The sequence below is a fragment of the Micropterus dolomieu genome, linkage group LG13 (assembly GCF_021292245.1).
Source record: "Micropterus dolomieu isolate WLL.071019.BEF.003 ecotype Adirondacks linkage group LG13, ASM2129224v1, whole genome shotgun sequence".
Taxonomy (NCBI): Eukaryota; Metazoa; Chordata; class Actinopteri; order Centrarchiformes; family Centrarchidae; genus Micropterus; species Micropterus dolomieu.
Window position 1 is genome coordinate 11,123,637 of NC_060162.1, and position 21,948 is coordinate 11,145,584.

General features: G+C 39.0%; 2 protein-coding genes across 3 annotated transcripts; both read left to right on the top strand.

Moving 5' to 3' along the window:
• The first annotated feature begins 490 nt into the window (after nt 1-490).
• Nucleotides 491-4,073, top strand: prlra (prolactin receptor a). The gene is made up of 3 exons (XM_046067544.1): nt 491-919; nt 1,892-1,961; nt 2,063-4,073. Exons 1-3 carry the CDS (start codon nt 807-809, stop codon nt 3,128-3,130), a joined length of 1,251 nt encoding a protein of 416 aa, XP_045923500.1. The 5' UTR covers nt 491-806; the 3' UTR covers nt 3,131-4,073.
• A 922-nt stretch (nt 4,074-4,995) lies between these two features.
• On the top strand, nt 4,996-18,862 carry agxt2 (alanine--glyoxylate aminotransferase 2). Of its 2 annotated transcripts, none has more exons than XM_046067375.1 (14): nt 4,996-5,269; nt 6,929-7,017; nt 7,264-7,454; nt 7,540-7,663; nt 7,765-7,859; nt 9,100-9,193; nt 9,643-9,736; nt 10,585-10,685; nt 10,917-11,009; nt 11,778-11,910; nt 12,441-12,529; nt 12,660-12,809; nt 16,767-16,924; nt 18,034-18,046. In XM_046067375.1, exons 1-13 carry the CDS (start codon nt 5,173-5,175, stop codon nt 16,911-16,913), a joined length of 1,497 nt encoding a protein of 498 aa, XP_045923331.1. In that variant the 5' UTR covers nt 4,996-5,172; the 3' UTR covers nt 16,914-16,924; nt 18,034-18,046. The 2 variants fall into 2 exon arrangements, with proteins under 2 accessions (XP_045923331.1, XP_045923330.1); XM_046067374.1 differs by lacking the exon at nt 18,034-18,046 and adding an exon at nt 18,213-18,862 and having other exon boundaries at nt 4,998-5,269; nt 16,767-16,865.
• The last annotated feature ends 3,086 nt before the right edge of the window (nt 18,863-21,948 follow it).

Here is a 21,948-nt window from a genome sequence, read left to right on the forward strand (position 1 = left end):
TAATTGTCTTAATGTGGCTCCTCAAATTCAGGTCTGAGTCCATGACTACACCAAGATTTCTGGCTTGATTTGTGGTTCTTAACATTACAGATTGAAGTCGAGCGCTGACTTTCAATCGTTCCTCCCTGGCTCCAAAAACAATAACTTCAGTTTTATCTTTGTTCAATTGAAGAAAATTCTGGCACATCCAGCCGTTGACCTGCTCAATACAGTTACTCAGCACCCGTATGGGATCATAGTCCCCTGGTGAAATGGTTATGTAAATCTGTGTGTCATCTGCATAATTATGGTAACATATTTTGTTTTTTTTCATAATCTGAGCCAGTGGAAGCATGTAGATGTTAAACAAAAGAGGCCCCAGAATGGAGCCTTGGGGAGCTCCACATGTCATTTTTGTCAGCTCAGATGTGTGATTACCCATAGACACAAAGTAGTCCCTGTCCTTTAAGTAGGATTCAAACCATTTTAGTACTGTGCCAGAAAGTCCAACCCAGTTTTCAAGTCTGTCTAGTAATATGTTGTGGTCAACCGTGTCAAATGCAGCACTGAGATCCAATAGTACTACTAAACAATGCAGATTTACCGGTATGGTTTACAAGAGAGATGAAAAGGCACAAGTTTTATACAGTATTCATACTGGTTGAAACAAACAACTTGATATTAGCCTGTTTCCCATCTTTGCTGAGCAAGAGCTTTGTAAGAAATGAATTTAAGACCTTTCCCTTACAGATGCCTGTCCCAAATATAGGTAGGGTAAAGTCAGGGATTGATGCAATTAAAAGCTCGGGCTATGAATTCATTCATTTATGTTGTATCTTACAGATTTCCATCGGGAGAGGTCAATGTGGATCCTCATTACCGTTTTTTCTGCCTTTATCTTCCTCATCCTCACATGGTTGCTACACATGAACAGCCACAGGTAAGCCAATGATCACAAATTCCTTATACAATTTGTTTGGTCAAATGTTAACTTTTATTTTTGATTGTAATATGAATTCATGTTTCATGACATATGCTACAGAGGCACAGAGCAGCTGTTGTTTTCACACCAACCTCAAGATCACAACTCAATGATTATATTATACTAAGATCTCAAACTAGTTTCTTTGTGATCATGACTTAACTATTGAATTACGCCAAGATAAAAGGGTTCTCATATTAATTTTTAAGCATGTTATTCAAGGATAATGATGTTATTACATTGCTATGCACCAAACTTGCTGGTGGGGGTGGTGATGGCGCAATGGATAAGACTATGCCTTTGGTGTGAGAGACCCAGGTTCAATCCCCCATTGTGACCCATCCACCATTGTGTCCAAGAGCAAGACACTTAACCCCTAATTGCTCCAGAGGCGTGCGACCTCTGAGATGTATAGCAATTGTAAGTCGCTTTGGATAAATGGTAAATGTCAGGTAAATGTAGACAGGCTATGTCCTTGCTTTGTTGTGATAAGCACAGAAAGATGTTCATATTGTTGTTCAAATTCATATTTATGAATTTTCTACAAATTTATTGTCATAGATAATGATGAATTTCAGTGTAAGGGTAACAAAAACAATGTCTGTTATTTCAAGATGGTAAAGCTAGTTAAAATGTTATTGTAATTTGTTACAGTTATAGTTGTTTGCATTTAATTATTGTAAATGGAAACTACTTTATCATTTTGTTATTGTAAGATAATGAAAAACCAACACTGAAACATTCCATATCTTGAGAAAACGAGATACTTAAAATGTGATCATAAAATAAAATTGCTTATATAACTGCTATCACTCTGGGCGTTTAAAGTATTTAACAAGAGAAGTATTGATTTGTATTATCACTCATGTTTATTGATTTTCACCTGCTGCTCACAAGCCCTGACATCTCTTTTTTTTTGTGTGTGTGAAGTCTGAAGCATTGTATTCTGCCACCAGTCCCTGGTCCTAAAATTAAAGGATTTGACAAGCAGCTACTTAAGGTAAGGGAGCATCATATAGGACAATGTTTTGATTTATACAGTAACTCTCCTAATCTGCTGCAAATACTTTTGTGTAATCGAGTTTTCTTCTCTGTGTGTAGAATGGCAAGTCAAAAGAGGCCCTCAGTGCACTGTTGGTGTCCAATTTCCCCCCAACCACATCATCTAACTATGAGGACTTGCTGGTGGAATACTTAGAGGTTTATGTCCCTGAGGAGCAGGAGCTGATCCTGGAGGAAAGCAAGGATCTACATGATGGTTGCCTCAAATCTGAGAGCTCCACATCTGACTGCGATTCCGGCCGGGGCAGCTGCGACAGCCACGTTCTGCTGATGGATAAGTGTGGCGAGGCAAAAGAAGAAGAGAGGCAAACAGATCAGGAAAGCAGTCAAATGGGGACGGAGGCACAGAGGCACCAGAAGGACTGGGAGGAGGAAATGTTGACCTATGCTCATGAAGGCATGGTTAGCCCTGACATGTCCAGTGGTAGGGTGAAAACCTGGCCTTCTGTGTTTTCTCCACTGCCCCAGTACAGCTCAAGCCCACAGGAACAAAGGAGTTCACTTGAGATGGCCAAACAGCACTGTCTTTCTGACAGCCTGCTACCCCCAGGCTGCATGTCCTCCTACCTTGCCCAGCCTGGCTACAGCACCAAGGAGGCTCTCAGATCGAGCTACTGTTTGAGCAACAACCAGCCTCACCTGCTCCATCCCCAGACGCAGGCCCACGGCGATGTCAACATCGTCAGCATTGGCCACAAACTGGCACCTGCTGGTCTGCAGTCGCCCGTTCTCCGACCCACTGGGTACGTTGAAGTCCAGAGGATCAACGAGGAGGATATGGTGGTTCTACAGCCTGTTGTGTCTGGCCGTGGCCGCATCGAAAGCTGCCCCCAAATGTCCCAGGGGGAGGACTACAGCAAGGTGAAGGGAGTGGACAGTGACAACGTGCTGCTACTACAGAGAGAGGTTATGGAAGAAGACAGGTGCCCTTGTGAGGACCTGGAGACGAATGGAGTGACAGAGAACTGCTACACATCGTTCACCGTTACCACTACACAGAAGCCTGCGGCCTGCTGTCACACCGCTATGCCAGTCCAGGACGAAATGGTCCTGGCAATGAATGGTTACGTTGACACTGCCACCATGTTCACACTGCCCACTTACTAGGTGCCCATAACTGGCAGGTCTGGGACATTGCAAGACGTGTTTCAGCCACGGGACTGAGACAAAAAACATTAAACACTGGATGAATCCTTGAAAAATGGTTGCAAAGACAATATTTTGCTGTAACTGGATACCGTTATTTATTTTTCACCTTCTTCTCAGCGTAAGAGACGTCACTGGTTCCACTGCAGTGATGCTCTCTGATTTTGAGAATCCAAAAGAATTTGATTGAATGATCTGAATAATAAGCTTTATAAGGAATACGATTGATTGTATAAACTATGTAGTTTCTATATGCTGTCTTTCTGATTAATAACTGTATATGTCTGTCATCTTTTTATCCGTCACAAGCATGTCATAAACTTTTTAAATATATTTTATGAGATTATATTGTCTATATTGTATACTGGTGTAATGTGAGTATCTGTTAAAATTATTTGTGTAAAATCAAAATAGCAGAAAGCTCAAACACAAGTTTTTGTATACGTCTTTTCTCTGCTCCCTGTAGAACACTACATCTTAAAGCTGCTTGCTGGGTGTGTATGTGTGCATGTACATACAAAGGAGAAAAGTGAAAAGGTGGGAATGTATTACTCTGTTCATCATTAACAGACTATTTTATTTATATACATTTTTTACTGCTTTGATCAGTTAAGTGGTAAATTAAAAAATATATTTCTAAAAAGATGTTTAGTTTTTTGGGAAAATAGTATTGTGATACTTGCTTGCCCATGTAAACCACTAACCTTAAGTGACTCCGTCTCTGATATTTAAGTGATAAACGGCAGTTTTTTTCTTTTGCATAGATACTTTATAAACAGTCAGCAACCCATATACTAAATGCAATTTGAAACCAAATTCTTATCCTAGTAGTCAATCAAGTCTTTTTAGAAAAGCTTGCCATAAAAATCATGCTTTTAATAAATTTACATTTGTCTATATAGTATTTGGGTGTTGATTTTCATTTGGTGTCTTCTAGTAAGTTGATAATTACATGCCTGTTATTATTACAGGTGTGTAATTATCAGTAACGAGGCAAAAAGCATGCCAATCTGTCACTGATCAATAACATCTGAAACTACAGACAGCCACTGTTCCTCTACTGTATTTAACAAAAAAGGCCAAAAAATTGAAAGAAATCCCTTCATTTAAAAAGGGAAATTATCTTTTTCCAGACAGACACCAGTCTTTATGAATTGTTGTTTAATTGTTGTTTCTATTTCAGTGAATAACAAGAGAGAGCTAAGAATTCATTAGAAATTATACTTTAATTTCAGTCAATTAAGGCGAGACACCACTGTCAAATAGGCTTTTTTCTCAACTTTACTCATATCACAATGAAACTTTACAAGCTGAAAGTATACATAAATAGAAGATTTTTTAAAATTACAACTTTGTATGTTATTTATTTTTAATATGCAAATGAGGTATTTCCTCATTAAATGATTTTTGCATATCACACAAATCCATTTTCCAGCACATTGTTTTTGTTTTATTGTTATAATATACCAATAGGCCAGACATTTACAGAAGGGTTTATCAAAAAAAAAGAATTCACGGATTTATTAAAAATATACCTTTATATTATAGACCAGTTGAACTTTTTACATGAAAAATGCTAAGATGAATTTTACGCGATCTGCAGTTAACGGACTTGGTATTAAATAGACAAATAACTTTTAATAATTCAAGATTGTTGAATTCTGAAAATTGACAGATTTAAGCAAAATCATCATTTTGAACAGTGGTGTCTCGCCTTGAACGTTGTTTTTTTTTTGTTCTTGTTTATGTTTTTCTAACAATATTCGTTGTTAAAAATAGAAAATATCAGTTACTAAGCCTCCTTGTTAAGTGCGCACGCATCCTATGACGTAGCACTGGTGGAAACGGTTATGGACCGTGCGGTGGACTGGACACTCCCCATCCCACAAACCTTTTGCGGGCTATGCTTTTTAGAGAGAGAAAAGCTTGAAGTAGGTCGTGTGCTGAGTGTCAGACGGCGAAGTTAGTAGGATAGCCGTGTGCCCTCTCTGTACCTGCTCAACATGTATAAAGTTGTATCCAGTCTAAGTGGCCGCTGTGCAGTTTTAACAGGACAGTCCTGCTGTCGGCCCGGTTTGGCCAAATTCCACTTGGCAGGTGGTGAGTTACCGTGAAGAAGAAGAAAAACCAGAAAGAGTTAACGCTAGTTATGATCAGCTAAGCCATTTTACACAACCTGAACACGGGGTGTATTTAAGTTAGCTTTTAGGTTTGTCATAGTAAGGCAGTGCAGAAAAGGCACGGTTGTTAATAAGGTCGAGCTTCTTAATTATTTGACTTTAAACCGACCGGTTTAAAATGTTGTAAATGTAACTTTTGGAACTTAATAACCGCAACGAATTGCCCAGTTTTTAGCCTGTAACCCAAATTAACGTTAATAAATCCACAACGTTATCTAAAGTTAACTGGCGATATTTAAGTGGACTGCCAGTTTGGAGACTAATATTATTATACATAGCATATTATTGGAATTCTATTACTGATGCTTAATGCGTAAACAGCATTTTAATATTAGAGCTGGTGCATGTGGAGCCATTTTAACTACTTTAAATATGATCGGATAGTTTAATCTATAACACAGTGTAATATGTCTAAATTGACCACATGTTTTGTTTGTTAAATCCTAATCTTTAAAGTAACTTGTCCAGCTGTTAAATAAATGTAGTGGAGTAAAAAGATCAATATTTCACTCTGAAATGTAGTGAAGTAGAAGTAAATGGACTTTCTCCCACAGTTTATAGTGTTCAGTTTTTGTAGAGACTGTTTTACTAAGAGGGGTGTTGATTATGTGTTTTTGGTGCTGTGGGATGTACTGCCTATTAATGACAAAAACATCATTATGTTTTTATTATTTTGTTCACCCCATTCACATCAACAAGGGAAGGCTAAATAACAAAAACATCTCTCTGTATGCAATACAGTTAAATAGCATCACAAACCACATCCTCCAAATGGACCATGCAGTTAATAAACTCCTCTGTAAAACACTTTTAACAAAAACTTAACATTATTGCAGGGCCTTTGTATTAGACTTCTTTAGTTTTAGCTCGGTGCAGCCAGCTGAGAGTGCTGAAATCAGTGCAACCACTATCCAGTGATATGTAAATTACATTATGCAAACAAGGCGTATTTGATAGGGTGACCTACACATTTGAGTAACTACAGCAAATTATATTGCAGCAGATTACATTAAAAAGGTAATTGTAATACTAAATACAATAATTTTATTCTATTCTATTATGTCACCAGGACTGATTAAATTGAGGCTACAAAGAGGAACAGTTATTTAGACCTTAATCCCCACCATTACCCCATTACACCATTAAATAATCCCCACTCCTCTGTTTATAAGTTGAATGTTTCTCCAGGGGTGAAATACAGCATTCAGGGGGTTTTTTTGTCAAATAAATTGAAGAGTTGCCAGCCACACCAGTGCTCCAACCAAGGGTAAACATGCCAAACGTTATCTAGTGTTGCACAATGTGATGTCTAAGGTGAACTAAGTAAGTATCAACACTAAATTAAATGTGACATCTAATGTGTGTCTGTCTGTAGATAATAAGGGCGTAGAAAGAAATATAAGAGTTGGAAGACCTCTGGGTAAAATGTTACCAACAGGTTGTTTCATAAGTGACTCCAAAATGTCACAGAAATGTGATGTGAAGCTTTGACCAGCCTCGGCCAAGTTACGCAGTCAGCTCATGGAAAATAACTATCTTTTATTTCGCTGTCTAAACTTCAATGGCAATTATTTCACAGGTGCATTATGTCAGCAGTCAGCCTCCAAATACTCTCCCACAGGCGTCCCAGAGATGCCCCCATGCAATTTCAAACCAGAGGAATACAAGGTGATAGCAATATCCTGGAGACATACATTGTCTCTGTCGCGCCCTGTATTGTGTAATCACCTCTGTAATGGATATAAAATGTTATATGTCAAACTAAGTAAATATAAACATGCTGGTACATTTATTGTCAATATAAATTACATTGGTATTTTCACACTCACACCCACACAGCCTGTATCTTTGAAAGCTGTTTTCAAAGAAAAAAAAGATGATTTTCTCCTATCCCGTGTATTTGTCTTGGTCCAGGGTATGTCCAAAGAGCGGATGATGGAGATCCGCAGACAGAATTGCAACCCGATGATCATGAAGGTTACCTACTATAAGAAACCAGTGTTCATCCACCAGGGATACATGCAGTGGCTGTGGGATGTGGACGGGAGGCGATATCTGGATCTGTTTGCTGGTGTGGCTACTGTCAGTGTGGGCCACTGCCACCCGTAAGGTCATTTTTACTTTGCTGTGTCGCACAGTTAAAGCATATTTCTTTCTGATCACTTGTGTTCCTGACATCTGTGGGTACAGGAAAGTAACAGCAGCCGCAGAGCAGCAGTTGAAGAGACTGTGGCATACCACTAACATCTACGTCTATCCTCCTCTTCATGAGTATTGTGAGAAACTAGCTTCCTACTTACCGGATCCTCTTAAGGTACTGTGGGGGATTTGTTTTTTTGGACTGGAAGGCAGGAGGCTGGATAAACACGTAGGCTGTAATTAAAATGCTTGCTGGTCTGTGTTCCCTCTGTCCAGGTTGTATATCTGACCAACAGCGGCTCAGAAGCCAATGACCTGGCCATGTTGATGGCTCGACTTCACACAGGCAATTTTGACATCATCACTTTCAGGTACAAGTCTTTTTTAAGAATTTTGAATAGAGAGAGACATCTTTATGTGCTTCACAGTTACGTCAAAAGTATGTCATTTTTTTATTAGGCTGAAGATTCCAAAAATAGATCATTTTATGAAGCACAGATAGGAGAAGTGCACAGTTTGAATAAACACCAGATTGCAAGGTTAATTATTCTTCTACTCAGGAATGAGAAAAAATGTTCTTTGTAGACATGTCCCAATCATGTTTTTTTCCCCCCTATCCTGATCCCAGTCATTTAATATTGAGTATCTGCCAATTCCGAGTCCCGATCCAATACTAATGTATCTCTCCTTTTAAAAGTATCCTCCGGTGTGTTGCTTCAGTGCAGCCTTTGCCTGAGTTACGTGATTGAACTCACTGTATTTTGCTGGGTCAGTGCTCTAAGCTCACCTTTGTCCCAAGGAGCACATGTGCAAAGAAATTTAAGAGCACAGCGAAAAATGTTTAAGTTACACAGAGTTTATTAAAGAATTTATTATAATCACATTCATGCTGAGTTTGTGTGCTCCTTCGCCTAGTGTGTAACTAAGATGTGAAAACCAGTGGAGGACAATGGAAGTGAAGACCCTGATATCTGGACACAGCATGGGTCCAACATATTGTCAGACCTTTTTAAAATATAGAAACCATTTTTTTCAAAATTTGACACATTGAAAACTTTTTTTAAAACACTGATCACTGTCATGTTTTTGTATAACGAGTTGCTGAAGTGACCACAGCTCGACCCTTCCTGCTGGATTTCTCCCAGTGTTGCCGGTGGCAAGTCTGACTATGTTTTTAACTGATAGTTGTGGGGCGGGGCGTGGGGATTACATAGTAATCTTTACTCTCACTCTGTGCTTGTGAATATCTTTTTCCAGTCGGCACGTATCTATTTTCAAGGGACCGCACTGTATATTTAGGCGCCTTATCAAATTCGTAATGTTAGTGATGAACACAGGCTCTTTTAATCTCAAATATTTTAATTAAAAAGTAAATTTAATAAAATAAATTAATTTTGAGCTCCTCCGGCCAGTAAACGGCTCTGTATAGAGCAGAATCCGGTGCAACTGTAAGTATTTATTTGTACAGAAGCTCCGGCGATGCATCTGGCTCTGCCTGCTCCTCTGCACACACACACTCACGACACGCAAAGTTTTCACTAAAGTAGAATATTTTTCTACCACCTTGCAAAATACTGTCCAAAATGTTTCTGATTTATTTTTCTCTTCCAGAGGGTCATACCATGGTGGCAGCCCGCAGACTATGGGTCTAACTTCCAACGCAGCATATAAATACCCCATTGCCAATGGTTTAGGCTGCACAAATGTATGTATGTATTACAATGCAGTATCATAAGAAAAGTATACTTGACGATGCATATTATTATTTCTATTTTAATAAATGTAAATATATTATATGATGATATAAATAAACAGTTGTATGTATGGAAGATAAACATCTCACTGAAAACATCTGTGTTGTGTGAAAAGTAAATTGATATTTCATGTCCTCTAGGGCATAGACTTGGAAGCAGAAAGAACACACAAAATGTGTGATCTGTTTTTATTGTGTGCATTAATTGAACTAATTAAATTTCACATGTTTTGCATTAAACAGCTTCTTGACTTCTTGTTTTTGTATAGATTCCATAGATATCTGAAGTACAGGTGAATAATGCGGTGGCAACATTTCAACTTTCACGAGGATCTCTTTGTGCTGCGTTCATTATGAGTGATAATTGCTGTCAGCTGACTAGATTTCTGCCCAACAAACAGACCATGTGTCCTGATGTGTTCAGAGGTCCATGGGGAGGAAGCCACTGCAGGGACTCTCCTGTGCAGACCATCAGAGAATGTAGCTGTGCCCCAGGTACACAAACGCATGCACCCATGGCTCAGCCCACCCACATTGTTCTCATAAACAGGAAAAAACATGACCATTGAGATTAAGCATTATGAACCCTTTTGCAATATTCCTACAAACATTAACCTTAGTTTTTATTTAATCGGTTGTGTTCATGCACAATGAGGACATTGTGTTCTCATATTGTTCTTTTTCAATTGCATATGTATTTAAAGGCAGCACAACATCCACATTAAACTGCATCATTTGTAAGAGTGAATGCTTGACTTTTGAGAGTGTTTATCCAAGGTGGGGAAACATTTTCAAGTGTTTAGTATTTCTGTACCGAGCTCTGCAACACCTTAAAGGGATGTGTATTGTAATGAATTTATGTAGCGTTGCAATTCCCAAAATAGATTTCTTTCTATAAAATCTGCCGTAAAACAGGTAAGTTGTAACCCTGAAAATGAGACAAAAGAAGTATTGAATTGCCTGTATAGAGTTCAATGTCTCCTACTGTTGATCATTTACCTATTTTGACCTTTTACCATGTTCAGGTATTTTAGCAATGTAGTATGCCTGTGGCTCACCTAGAGAGTCTACCTGGAAATGAAATGGTCAGTACAGTACTTTCGCATACCTACGTGACTGCAATATAATATTAATATCAGTCACTAACAACCCTGCCGCTGTTGGTTAAATATAGTTGTTAGTTGATATAGAGGACAATATGGATATGGAATGAATAATAATACATTAAATAATTGCTCAGCCCCCTTTTGTGTAAAGACAGGCATTGGTAAAGCAATGTGTATTTGCATGATAATGTCTGTATTAGTTTAATATAAAGGACTTAACTTTGTTTGATCCCACAGGTCATTGCATGGCAAATGAACAATACATTGGACAGTTAAAAGAGACATTTGCTACGAGTGTCCCAAGTCAAATTGCTGCTTTCTTTGGAGAGCCTATTCAGGTACTATATGGTCTTAGATGCAGACAGTATGTTGACAGTAGATATTGTCTTTACAGTAATATTTGCAAGTAAATGGATTGAGTAAATTTAACTGATAACGGAAAGGTGAGAACAGAGTCCTTTGTTTTCACGCCATTGTTTTCACTCCATGTTTATTGTTTTCTCAGGCTCAGTGTGACGAGTGCTTGTGTTCATTAAGATGGGACTGTGGGATGTGTTTGATTTGTACAGGGAGTCGGAGGAGCTGTGCAGTACCCTAAAAACTACCTCAAAGAGGCTTACAAACTTGTAAGAGAGAGAGGAGGGGTCTGCATTGCTGATGAGGTTAGATACACATTTTTGTATATTTGAAATATTTTTATCCATTTACAATTCAAACTTCTATATTAATTGGAATAAAAATACTTGGGCATTACAGTGCAGTGAATTAACAGAGCATCTATTCTGCAACTATTTGTATGAACAATAATAAGTCTTTACTGTTTGATTGAATGTTTGGAGTAAAGAAACTCCTTTATAGTATGTTACTGTTAGTTCCTCTATTTTAACATCCATTAAACACTGAGCAACATTATCATTGATTTGGAGATTTGTTTTCGGCAAGTCCTATTCACTCTACTTATAGCTGTTTTGTTCTCCATCAACTCCTGAGGGAAATATCTGACTATTTAGATGCTAAACGCTCCACTCTGTTCACCAGCTATTCGCTAAATTTGTCTGTTGGCCTTTTGGTGCTGGGCAGGTGGTGTTCAGCGGGTTTATCAGAGCTTTTTCACTAAAAACAGCTGCCTGCTGCTGAGGGGAACTACAGGTGATAATTCTCTGTGGGTTTGTTCACATTACACATAGTCATTTTACCCATTTGTAATAAAAAATGGTCATTACAGCATGCTCATAGGACAACATGTCAGTGCAGAATAACTTAGCATAAAAGATAAGGATTTCTGCACATGTAAGCTTGCAGTTCAATGACAAAGTTGCTATTTTATGCCCAAGAGAGAGGCATATAAAGCAAACATCATATAACAAGGCTTTCTAAGGTTAAGCATTAATGGACTGCAATGGTGGAACTTGTGAATATACACCTGACAGGTCCAGACTGGATTTGGGCGAACAGGAAGCCACTTCTGGGGTTTCCAAGGTCATGATGTCATTCCTGACATGGTTACAATGGCAAAGGGCATTGGTAATGGCTTCCCAATGGGAGCTGTTGTTACAACACCAGGTGAGATAATACTTTAAAAGCCTTTGTTGAAAATCTGCTTCTATAAAAGTTACAGTTTCAAAGAGTGAGTATAGTGTGTTGTTATTTCCACTATTAAATTGGCGAGATGCATGGAAAGAGATGAGATGAGACAACATCTGTCTGGTTTCCCAGTAGTGATGGATGAATCATACAGATTAATTTTGTGAGTTGAGAGTTTGAATTAATTTCTCCGGTGACTTGATGTCTGATCACAGGTTGTTCCTTTTTTTTGTTGAGGTAGCTATTTGCTGCAGCTTTCTCACTTAATAATCAACCATTATATGTACTAACATTACTTCACTCAGAGAGCCCACTGTTGTTTTTTGATGTTGTTCTGAAGTCTTACTGGGTGTAATTTTCAAGGTTCAGAAACCATCGTGAAAACACTTTGATATTTCCACAAATCATTTGCAATGCATGCAGTCTGAGGAAATATATTTTTAGCTGAGATTTTAATTTGAAGAAGTAACGGGTGGGGGTGTAAGCTTGTTTACTCATGTGTTTTCCAGAAATTGCTGCCTCATTTGCCAAGGGGATTCACTTCAACACCTTTGGAGGAAATCCTGTGGCTTGTGCTGTTGCTTCATCAGTGCTTGATGTAAGAATCCATATTCTATTTGTACATCAGTCTTTTTTATCAGGAGAGAGAGTTCATTTTAATCAAAATTCAGTGTATTTCTGCGCGTTGTTGTTGTAGACTGCACAGTGAATTTATTTTTACCTTACAGACTATCAAAGAGGACGGTGCGCAGCAGATCAGTCTTAATGTGGGCACTTATCTGATGACAGAACTGGCAAAACTCAGAGACAAGTATGAGATTATCGGTGATGTCCGTGGAAAAGGCCTGCAGATCGGTGTGGAAATGGTCAAAGACAAGGTATTGAGTTTGTAACAGAAATGACACTCACTTCTCCTCACATGCTGGAACAACGTGTGTGTTTTGGGCCCCCCGGGGGTATGGTTCAGCATTGCCCCAGTTAACCATTAGCCTGAGCAGCAGCGACCATCCGTAATTGTGTAGAGAACAATCTCAGCTGCAGTACATGTACTATTGACTGAGGTTCCTGTTGATACTGGCAGATATTGTGTTTAAAAAAGAGCCAGCAAAGGGAAGAGTCAGTACAGAGGCCGAGTAGTAAATACATAGTAACATTCTGTGAAATGTTTCAGTTTTGGCTTTTTAAATCATTTCAAGCATTTTTGAGGCAATTGCAGTGCTGTTTGGCAAATATCCTGTTGTTGTTATTATGACCAATGTTACTCTTCGCCCCATGCAGTCATTGTGGTTTGTGACAATTTCCTACACTGCATAATATTTCAGTGTTTGTGAGTGTTGTGCCAGCAATATAGGTAGAAGGATTTTGGCCTCTCTAATGGGGCTGGGGCGATTTAGCGGGAAAGAAGTCGAATTACATAACATGCGTCGACACATCACAATGAAGCGCTGCAACAGGTTCTGGAGGGATTCCTCCAGAGAACAAGCTGCGGCTAAAAAATCTTGCCTATGACCAACTTAAGTTTGGGAGTATTTTAGACAGAAATCGAACAATGTGGTGCTCTGTAAAGCAGAACAACTTCTATGCAGCACAAACACTTGGAGAAAAAGCATCTCCAAGTGCTTTGTGAAGACGACAGCACAAATCCTGTTTACCTTTTGTCCCCAAGCAATATGTTAGAACTATCAACACGAGTAATATGTTTCTGTTAGAAGAAAACACTTAAAATGTATTTTTCTTCATCTTCCCCATGTTTAAAGTAATTTCTGCACCGCTGCTTACAGTATCGTAACGTTACACCATGCGTCATCTAATGTCAGGCCGTTTTATAATTTATGTTTACTTTTAATGGCCATTTATGAGTGAGAAAATGGCTTAAATGGCATAAGGACTGACAATGTGTGACTGTCACTGAAAACATCTGTGTTGTGTGAAAAGTAAATTGATATTTCATGTCCTCTAGGGCATAGACTTGGAAGCAGAAAGACTGAAGTCTGTAATCCGTTCCAATTATTTTCCTTGCCCCGCACTGATGAAAAAATGCATTTACCTGTGATTATCTTACTGCATATTACTCCAGTGATGAAATAAAGCCATGTTATAACCATTTTAAGTTTTAAGTCAGGTACTTGAGTAAAAATACTTCTGTCACTGCAATCCTTTTGAAATTGCGGTCCAGTATTTTTCTGATCCAGTATCGGACAAATATCATAAGACAGCAGTGACAAGGAAATAAGACACATTTTAAAATATGCTACTATTATCATTATTATAATGTGTTTTTTTACTCTAATTTTAATTTTACTAAAATATTGAAATATTATTGAGACACGTTTTTCATATTTATTTTGGATGAATTAATTGTTATATTAAAGTTGAGGTAGACAACATTGGAGAAACAAGCAAAAGACATCTAGATTTTGAAGTATCCAACTGAAAAAATCCTAAACCCCTACGCTCAAGCCTTCCTCTGCAGCCACCCCCAAAACGCATTTTCATTGGCAGTGAGTGCACTGGGCAGAGTGCATGCAGGTAGGCAGGTCAGCCCTGCCACAGATACCTGATTTTTTTCATTCAGAGCTTTTGATTTATTGATTGCTGTGAATGTAAAGAGAATTTCAACAAATATAACAATTGCTACAATGTAAAGTAGTGAGTGTACAGCTTGTATGACAGTGTAAATTTGCTGTCCCCTCAAAATAACACATCACACAGCCATTAATGTCTAAACCACTGGCAACAAAAGTGAGTACACCACTAAGACAAAATGCCCAAATTGGGCCCAATTAGCCATTTTCCCTCACCGGTGTCATGTGACTTGTTAGTGTTACAAGGTCTCAGGTGTGAATGGGGAGCAGGTGTGTTAAATTTGGTGTTATTGCTCTCACAGTCCCTCATACTGGTCACTGGAAGTTCAACAGGGCACCTCATGGCAAAGAACTCTCTGAGGATCTGAGAAAAAGAACAGTTGCTCTACATAAATATAGTCTAGGCTATAAAAAGGTTGCCAAGACCCTGAAACTGAGCTGCAGCACGGTGGCCAAGACCATACAGCGGTTTAACAGGACAGAACAGGCCTCGTCATGGTCGACCAAAGAAGTTGAGTGCACGTGCTCAGCGTCATTTCCATAGGTTGTCTTTGGGAAATAGATGTACGAGTTCTGCCAGCATTGTTGCAGATGTTGAAGTAGTGGGGGGTCAGCCTGACAGTGATCAGACCATACGCAGGAAACTGCATTAAATTGGTCTGCATGGCTGTCATCCCAGAAGGAAGCCTCTTCTAAAGATGATGCACAAGCCAGTTTGCTGAAGACAAGCAGACTAAGGACATGGATTCCTGTGGTCTGATGAGACCAAGATAAACTTATTTGGTTCAGATGATGTTAAGCGTGTGGGCGGCAACCAGGTGAGGAGTACAAAGACAAGAGTGTCTTGCCTACAGTCAAGCATGGTGGTAGGAGTATCGTGGTCTGGGGCTGCATGAGTGCTGCCGGCACTGGGGAGCTACAGTTCATTGAGGGAACCATGAATGCCAACATGTACTGTGACATACTGAATTTCAGAGCAGGATCCCCTCCCTTCAGAGACTGGGCCACAGGGCAGTATTCCAGCATGATAACCCAAACACACCTCCAAGACGACCACTGCCTTGCAAAAGAAGCTGAGGGTAAAGGTGACGGACTGGCCAAGCATGTCTCCAGACCTAAACCCTATTGAGCATCTGTGGGTCATCCTCAAACGGAAGGTGGAGCAGCGCCAGGTCTCTAACATCCACTACCTCAGTGATGTCGTCATAGAAGAGTGGAAGAGGACTCCAGTGGCAACCTGTGAAGCTCTGGTGATCTCCATGCCCAAGAGGGTTAAGGCAGTGCTGGAAATGAATGGTGGCCACACAAAATATTGACACTTTGGGCCCAATTTGGACATTTTCACTTAGGGGTGAACTCACTTTTGTGGCCAGATGTTTAGACATTAATGTCAGTGTGATCTGTTATTTTGAGGGGACATCAAATTTAAACTGTTATACAAGCTGTACACTCACTACTTTACATTGTAGCAAAGTGTCATTTCTTCAGTGTTGTAACATGAAAAGATATAATCAAATATTTACAATAATGTGAGGGGTGTACTGACTTTTGTGAGATACTGTATGTATGTATGTATGTATGTATGACATAGCAACCACTAAAATGTTCATCACTGTAATGGCAAGAAGGAAACTACAGCCTCAGATGTGAGCATTTAAAAACAAATTGACTCTGATCGCTGACAGTCTTAATAACAACACAATATGTATATATAAACTTGTCCACACACTTTAGATGCCCCTCACAAAGAAAGGGGATCTTATCTTGGTTTCCTAGACATTTTCTTTCGTTATATTCCACTTCCATTTCAGCATACAAAAAAACACAATTCGTGACGTATTGCCTCAAGTTGGAGAAATGTTACATCTCAACACTACATTTTAAAAAAATACAATTCAGTTTAAAATAGTAACTGACTGACCATGAGCAGAAATTCATCATCCCTTGAGGAGACCATTTTGTGCTGCCATGTTTGAACTGCATGTTTTTTACCCAACAGCTATAAAAGCCTGGAAATTGTAGATGTGGCTGACTAATAGTGGAAATCTTATGCACAAGTTGGCCTTGCCAATATTCAGATGTACAGCCTCTTAGCAATTAGAGGTTAGGTGCTTGAAAATTATTTGAATATGAATTATTACTGACACTAGCAGTTGGACTGTGCTCTTATAGTTAATTACTATAATTACCATGGTCACCTTAACACATCCAGCATCATTCAACCTTTCACCTCCTCTCTGTCCTCCACAGGCCAGTAGGGACCCGCTCTCTTCTGAAGCAATGAGTGAGATCTTTGAGGACGTCAAGAACATGGGAGTCCTGATAGGGAAAGGAGGAGTCTACGGACAGGTAGCAGCACTCACCATCTGTCCCCTCTGTCAGTTTATTTTTTGCTGAGTGAACGCATGGTATGAACACGGCTGGCATCTACATCACACAACGTGTTTTGTTGAATACGAACACGTTTGCATAACATTTTAAATAGAGCTTCTTTTTACCCTGCATCAAGAAAGATCCTCGTTGCTTTTGGTAGAGTCTTTACAAAAAGAATCACTCTGATGACATTTAAATTTCAGTATGGAAAATGTTGTCACTATTTTTTGATTTTTTTGTTTAGGGCTGTGCATTATGACCAAAATCTCATAACCCGATGTAGGTAATTTCATATCCAGGTAACGATACATATCACGATTTGGAAATTTTCTGTAAATTCAGTGTATAAATAATTTATATAAAATGACCACATGGAAAGGTCTATTACTTATTAAAAAAAATACATTATAAACTCGACTGTACTTTTGACCATAATCTCTCTACATACTGTTTGACATTATTCTTGCATAGTTTGAGTCTGTTGTGGGGACCTGTCTGCAGCATCATTATCAAAATATGGGTTTGGGCCCTCTTTAAGTATGAGCTACTCATCATGTCTTGGCTGATTGGAGTCCTTCTCCTGTTTGGAATTACCCTATTCTCTGTCATGTTCACTCTCCTCCATGTTTGTTTGTGTTGCCTTTATGAAAATTTCCTGCCTGCGTCAGGCACAGCCCTACTTGTGTGGAGCTCACCTTCTTGGGTAATTCTGCTTCTAGCTCTGCTCATCACTTATCAAAATTATAACTTTGGTGTGAAGCACTGGCAGTCTGAAATAACTGCACAGCGGCTTTTCTGGCTATAGAAAATAAAATACTGCAGGTACTTCACTCCTACTTCTCTAAATCCTACTAGGCTAAATTGTGATAGCACCACAAGATAAAAAACTGACGAAGTATTTATGCTAAGCCTCATAAAAAACGTGCATTGTATGTTTTGACACATTAATGTTGCTGTGCTAGTAGTTGAGGCCCTAAAGTATGTCTCAAATTATGTTTCCCTTTAAGAACATGAGAATTGTATATAGAACTCTTCAGAACATCCTCTTCTGTAATGTCTACTGCAATTACAGCACAATTGTTATAACGAAATAGGAAGCTTATGGGCTATTTCTACATTTCTGTACCTCCTGGAATTAAGTCAGGTCACAGAGCCGACATGGGCCCCGACTTCTACACAAAAGCGTCCAGTAAGGAATATTCAGGAAAATTCATGAATAATCAATGACTCTAAAAAGGAATGTCACCTGACCTGGTTACATTTTCCTTGTAGTCAGTATCCCTGGTGCACCATAATTTCCCCTCTTCTCTATTTTTCACATAGACCTTCCGCATCAAACCCCCTATGTGCATCACGGTGGAAGACGCAGATTTCTTCCTGGCAGTTTTTAACAAGTCCGTCCACAACTACATGGAAAGAAGATGAAAGTCAGCTGGATTGCTCAATGCCAAGGACAAAACCTGGAAACCGCAATGGCAGTGAATTGCATTTTTAAAATGTTACAAATGTCAGTATTAATCATTTTGACCTCATGAGAAAGACTACATCTGTTAATGCCTCGGCATAGCAACTGTTAAATGGAACTTTTTAAAACTATGTTATAATTAGAAGACTTAATTTATCTAATATACCTCACTAATTAAATTAGAATAACTTATCTTGTACAGTTGTCTGTGAAGGTTCTCAGTCATCCAGGTCATAGTTATCCAAAGAAGGTTAAAGTCAAGGGCACCTTCTAGTATCTTCAACCAAGTCCAGTTGCCCTTGACTTTAACCTTCTTTGGATATCTTGTACAGTGTTTCTTTCTAACAACTGACTTGAAGTTACTTTAGCTATTTTTGGATGTGCTGAATCGTGCAGATGTGACGTTGTATAACTGTTTTGTTGCTGATAATAGATGTGAATGTAATAATAATAATCTGTAAGCTGGAGGAACAGCCACTTGTGCTATTAAACATCGGTCACACTGCCACCTGCAGGTATTCATTTTATAGGTTCCACCTATAAGTTGAAGTTGAAGGAAGCTGAAGGCTGTGGTTTTAATTATCTTTTTAATCCCATATTATTGTACATAGATTATCCCTTTCTCTTGGTTCTGGATCAAAAGTAGACCCAAATGGCTTAATGGGTTATTGTCTGTAAACGCTCTACAGGGATGACTTACATGGGATGACCACAGCCCCACTAAAGGGCTACTAGTTTGAACTTCAAATGGCTTCCAGAAAATTTACATATTACAGTGGTTGAAAACTGTCTGTCCTTTTTGTACTTAGAAGTCTGAAGATTCAGTCAAAGACTTTCAAGCAATTGTGCTCTTTTTACCAACTGTGATACCACTCGATAGAGGGGGAATGATGTGTATTGCTAATCTAGCAGTGAATCTTCGATAACAATAGACTCCGTATGCAGAAACCACGCGCCACATTTGACTAATTGCTTACTTGCTTTTGAAAAACACTTTGAGAACTTTAGTCCCTGCTTATTCAGTTAAGAAAGTACTTCCTCATACTGCCTTAGATGCTGTTGCTGCACAAAAGAGGGTCGCATTCATAACCCAAAGAGTATACAAATATAACTCAAATATACCATCTGGGAGTAACTCAAGCCTCACCTTAAACAAAGGAGTTGATTTCAGAACTAGGGTTTCCCAAAGATCAGGGCTATATTATTATTTACTGTGTTGAACCCACGTCTACACTTTTACAGAAGCCTTGGGCTTTTTTGATACAGGATGGCTGTATTTGTGCCTGGGCTGGTAGCGTACAGTAAGAGCTTTTTAGCTGAAACGTAAGTGAGCTTGATGAGAAGGAGACATACAAATCTGAAAAAAAGAAACCCCCACGAAACTTTAATGACCTCAAACATAAATATGTTATGTTACAAACTTGACTCAGGCTTGTTGAGTCCACACACAAAAAGTTGGGAATGGCAATTTAGTGTATTCACTCAACAAAGTAAAATATGACAGGATGTGGAAGGAGTCAGTGTGGGAAGGTATGCCTGGATACATGTGTGTTATTTAAGAGGAAAATTTAAAATAAACAAAACAGTTGCCATTTGTGGAGACTATCCTCTGGTCATCAAAGCAGCTGCAACAGCAACAGCATAGAAAACAAGGAGGGTGGGCTGTTAGGGTGAGGCTGAGGCTACACTCTCCTCTGGCCTCTCAACAGGGAAGAACCAGCACCACCCAACACATCTGGCTAGCCTCCTTTCTAGATTTCTGAGCTCCCAATCAGTGAGCATTTAATGGAAATCTAGTGACCTGGTGCTAGTAGCTTGTTAGCTCATGAATTAATTAGCTAATTTAAGACCAGCTAATCTGTCTGTAAAACCCAGGAACCAGATATAGACATTCATCTAACTGTGTGAAGTTGCAGTATGGTCTACCACACTAGGTAACTTGATGTGGGATTTATATGGTGGCATAAAAATAAAGGCAACTGCATGAAATTAATTGATAGCAGAAAACGTTCTGCACACATTGCAGTAAAATACTTTTATCTCATTTGAAAGGAGTGGTTTTTACATAATCTCTTTTCTGTGGTCAAATTAAATGTTTCTACGGGAGGTAACAGCTTTAAATTATATTTGATCATAAAATATAATTTAATGCTGTCTGCCAGTCAGACCAGTTCTAACTGACCTTTTCCTGGCTGGGAAAAACTGGAACTATACTTTTTGTTGCACAACGTGAAGTTAATATGGTTAAACCATCAACCAGGTTGTAATTGGATAGTGACCGGATAATTCCGGATGTTGTGAAAATAATAGAACATACAACCATAAAGAACATCAGATGTGTATTTTTCTGTAGATAATAAGTAGCCTGGCTCCAGATCTCTGAATTACTGCCCACGTCTACAATTTTACAGCAATTCAATGGCAATTCAATCTGATTATCAGGTTACAATATACGGTTTCCTGCGATGGACTGGCGACCTGTCCAGGATGTACCCGCCTTTCGCCCGATGTCAGCTGGGATTGGCTCCAGCCCCCCGCGACCCTGTACGCAGGATAAGCGGTTGACGATGGATGGATGGAATATACGGTCTAGATTAGAAAGAAAGCAAAGAGTTTCAAAGTTAAGAGACAGATTGTCACAAAACAAGTCCTAAATGTCACAGAAATGAAACATAAAGGCTTTGAACAACTCATGGAGTTCTTCAAAAAAAAATCTCCTTTACATGTCTTTCTGAATTTCAATCAGAACCATGTCACAGGTTCAGGATGTCAGAAATCAGCCTTCAAATACTGCTCCGCACACCTCCCAGAGATTCCCTCATGCAATTTCAAATCAGAGCAGTACACGGTAAGAGTGATGTGGCATCCAGACAATGTCTGTCTTTGGGCTCGGTAATGGTTTGTCAAGTTGTTAGAGATGGTGCACTTAAATAGTCAGCCTAACTGAAATTATCGGCAATAGCCTTCAGTAAACACACCACAGTATTTAGATTGTAATTAAATGTACCATGTGGAGCTTTTGGCCACTATCTGTTAGCAAAGTGGTATGAGGGTGTATGTTTATAGACTGTTGGTGGATGTAAAAGATAGAAATGTACAAATAAACGAGTAGAAGAATTCTGTGAGTTGGTTTATATAAAGCAGGTTTTTAAACAATCACAAATACCATTTAACGTTTAATTTGAAATGCTTGTAAGGGCCTGTCGCTGCACAAAACTGACAATCCTACAGAGTACAGGGTTAAAACTAACTGAATAAACAATTACTTGATTACGATTACTGAGTCTACAGCTGAAATTAAAATGCCTGCTGGTCTGTGTTCCCCTGTACAGGTTGTATATCTGACCAACAGCGGCTGGCAAGCCAGTGACCTGGCGTTGATGGCTCAACATCTTATATCTTTAATCTAACATTTATTGAAAATGGCATCCCCAAAGTATGGAAGTCAGCCCATGTTAGACCCCTACTAAAAGGGGGCGTTCCCTCTATTTTAACCTGTTGAAACCTTTTTCCAGAAAAAACGCCTAAAATAACATACCCAAAATGAATCAGGAATAACTCCTCAACCATTTGGCCTAGATGCATAATTCTGGT

Bases quoted from the DNA above. Each gene is read 5' to 3' on its own strand.
- prlra (XM_046067544.1), top strand. From the start codon at position 807: ATGTTGTATCTTACAGATTTCCATCGGGAGAGGTCAATGTGGATCCTC. The intron at 920-1,891 runs GTAAGCCAATGA...GTGTGTGTGAAG, and splicing joins CTACACATGAACAGCCACAG to TCTGAAGCATTGTATTCTGC. The intron at 1,962-2,062 runs GTAAGGGAGCAT...CTCTGTGTGTAG, and splicing joins TTGACAAGCAGCTACTTAAG to AATGGCAAGTCAAAAGAGGC.
- agxt2 (XM_046067374.1), top strand. From the start codon at position 5,173: ATGTATAAAGTTGTATCCAGTCTAAGTGGCCGCTGTGCAGTTTTAACA. The intron at 11,010-11,777 runs GTTAGATACACA...TACACCTGACAG, and splicing joins GGGTCTGCATTGCTGATGAG to GTCCAGACTGGATTTGGGCG. The intron at 11,911-12,440 runs GTGAGATAATAC...TGTGTTTTCCAG, and splicing joins AGCTGTTGTTACAACACCAG to AAATTGCTGCCTCATTTGCC.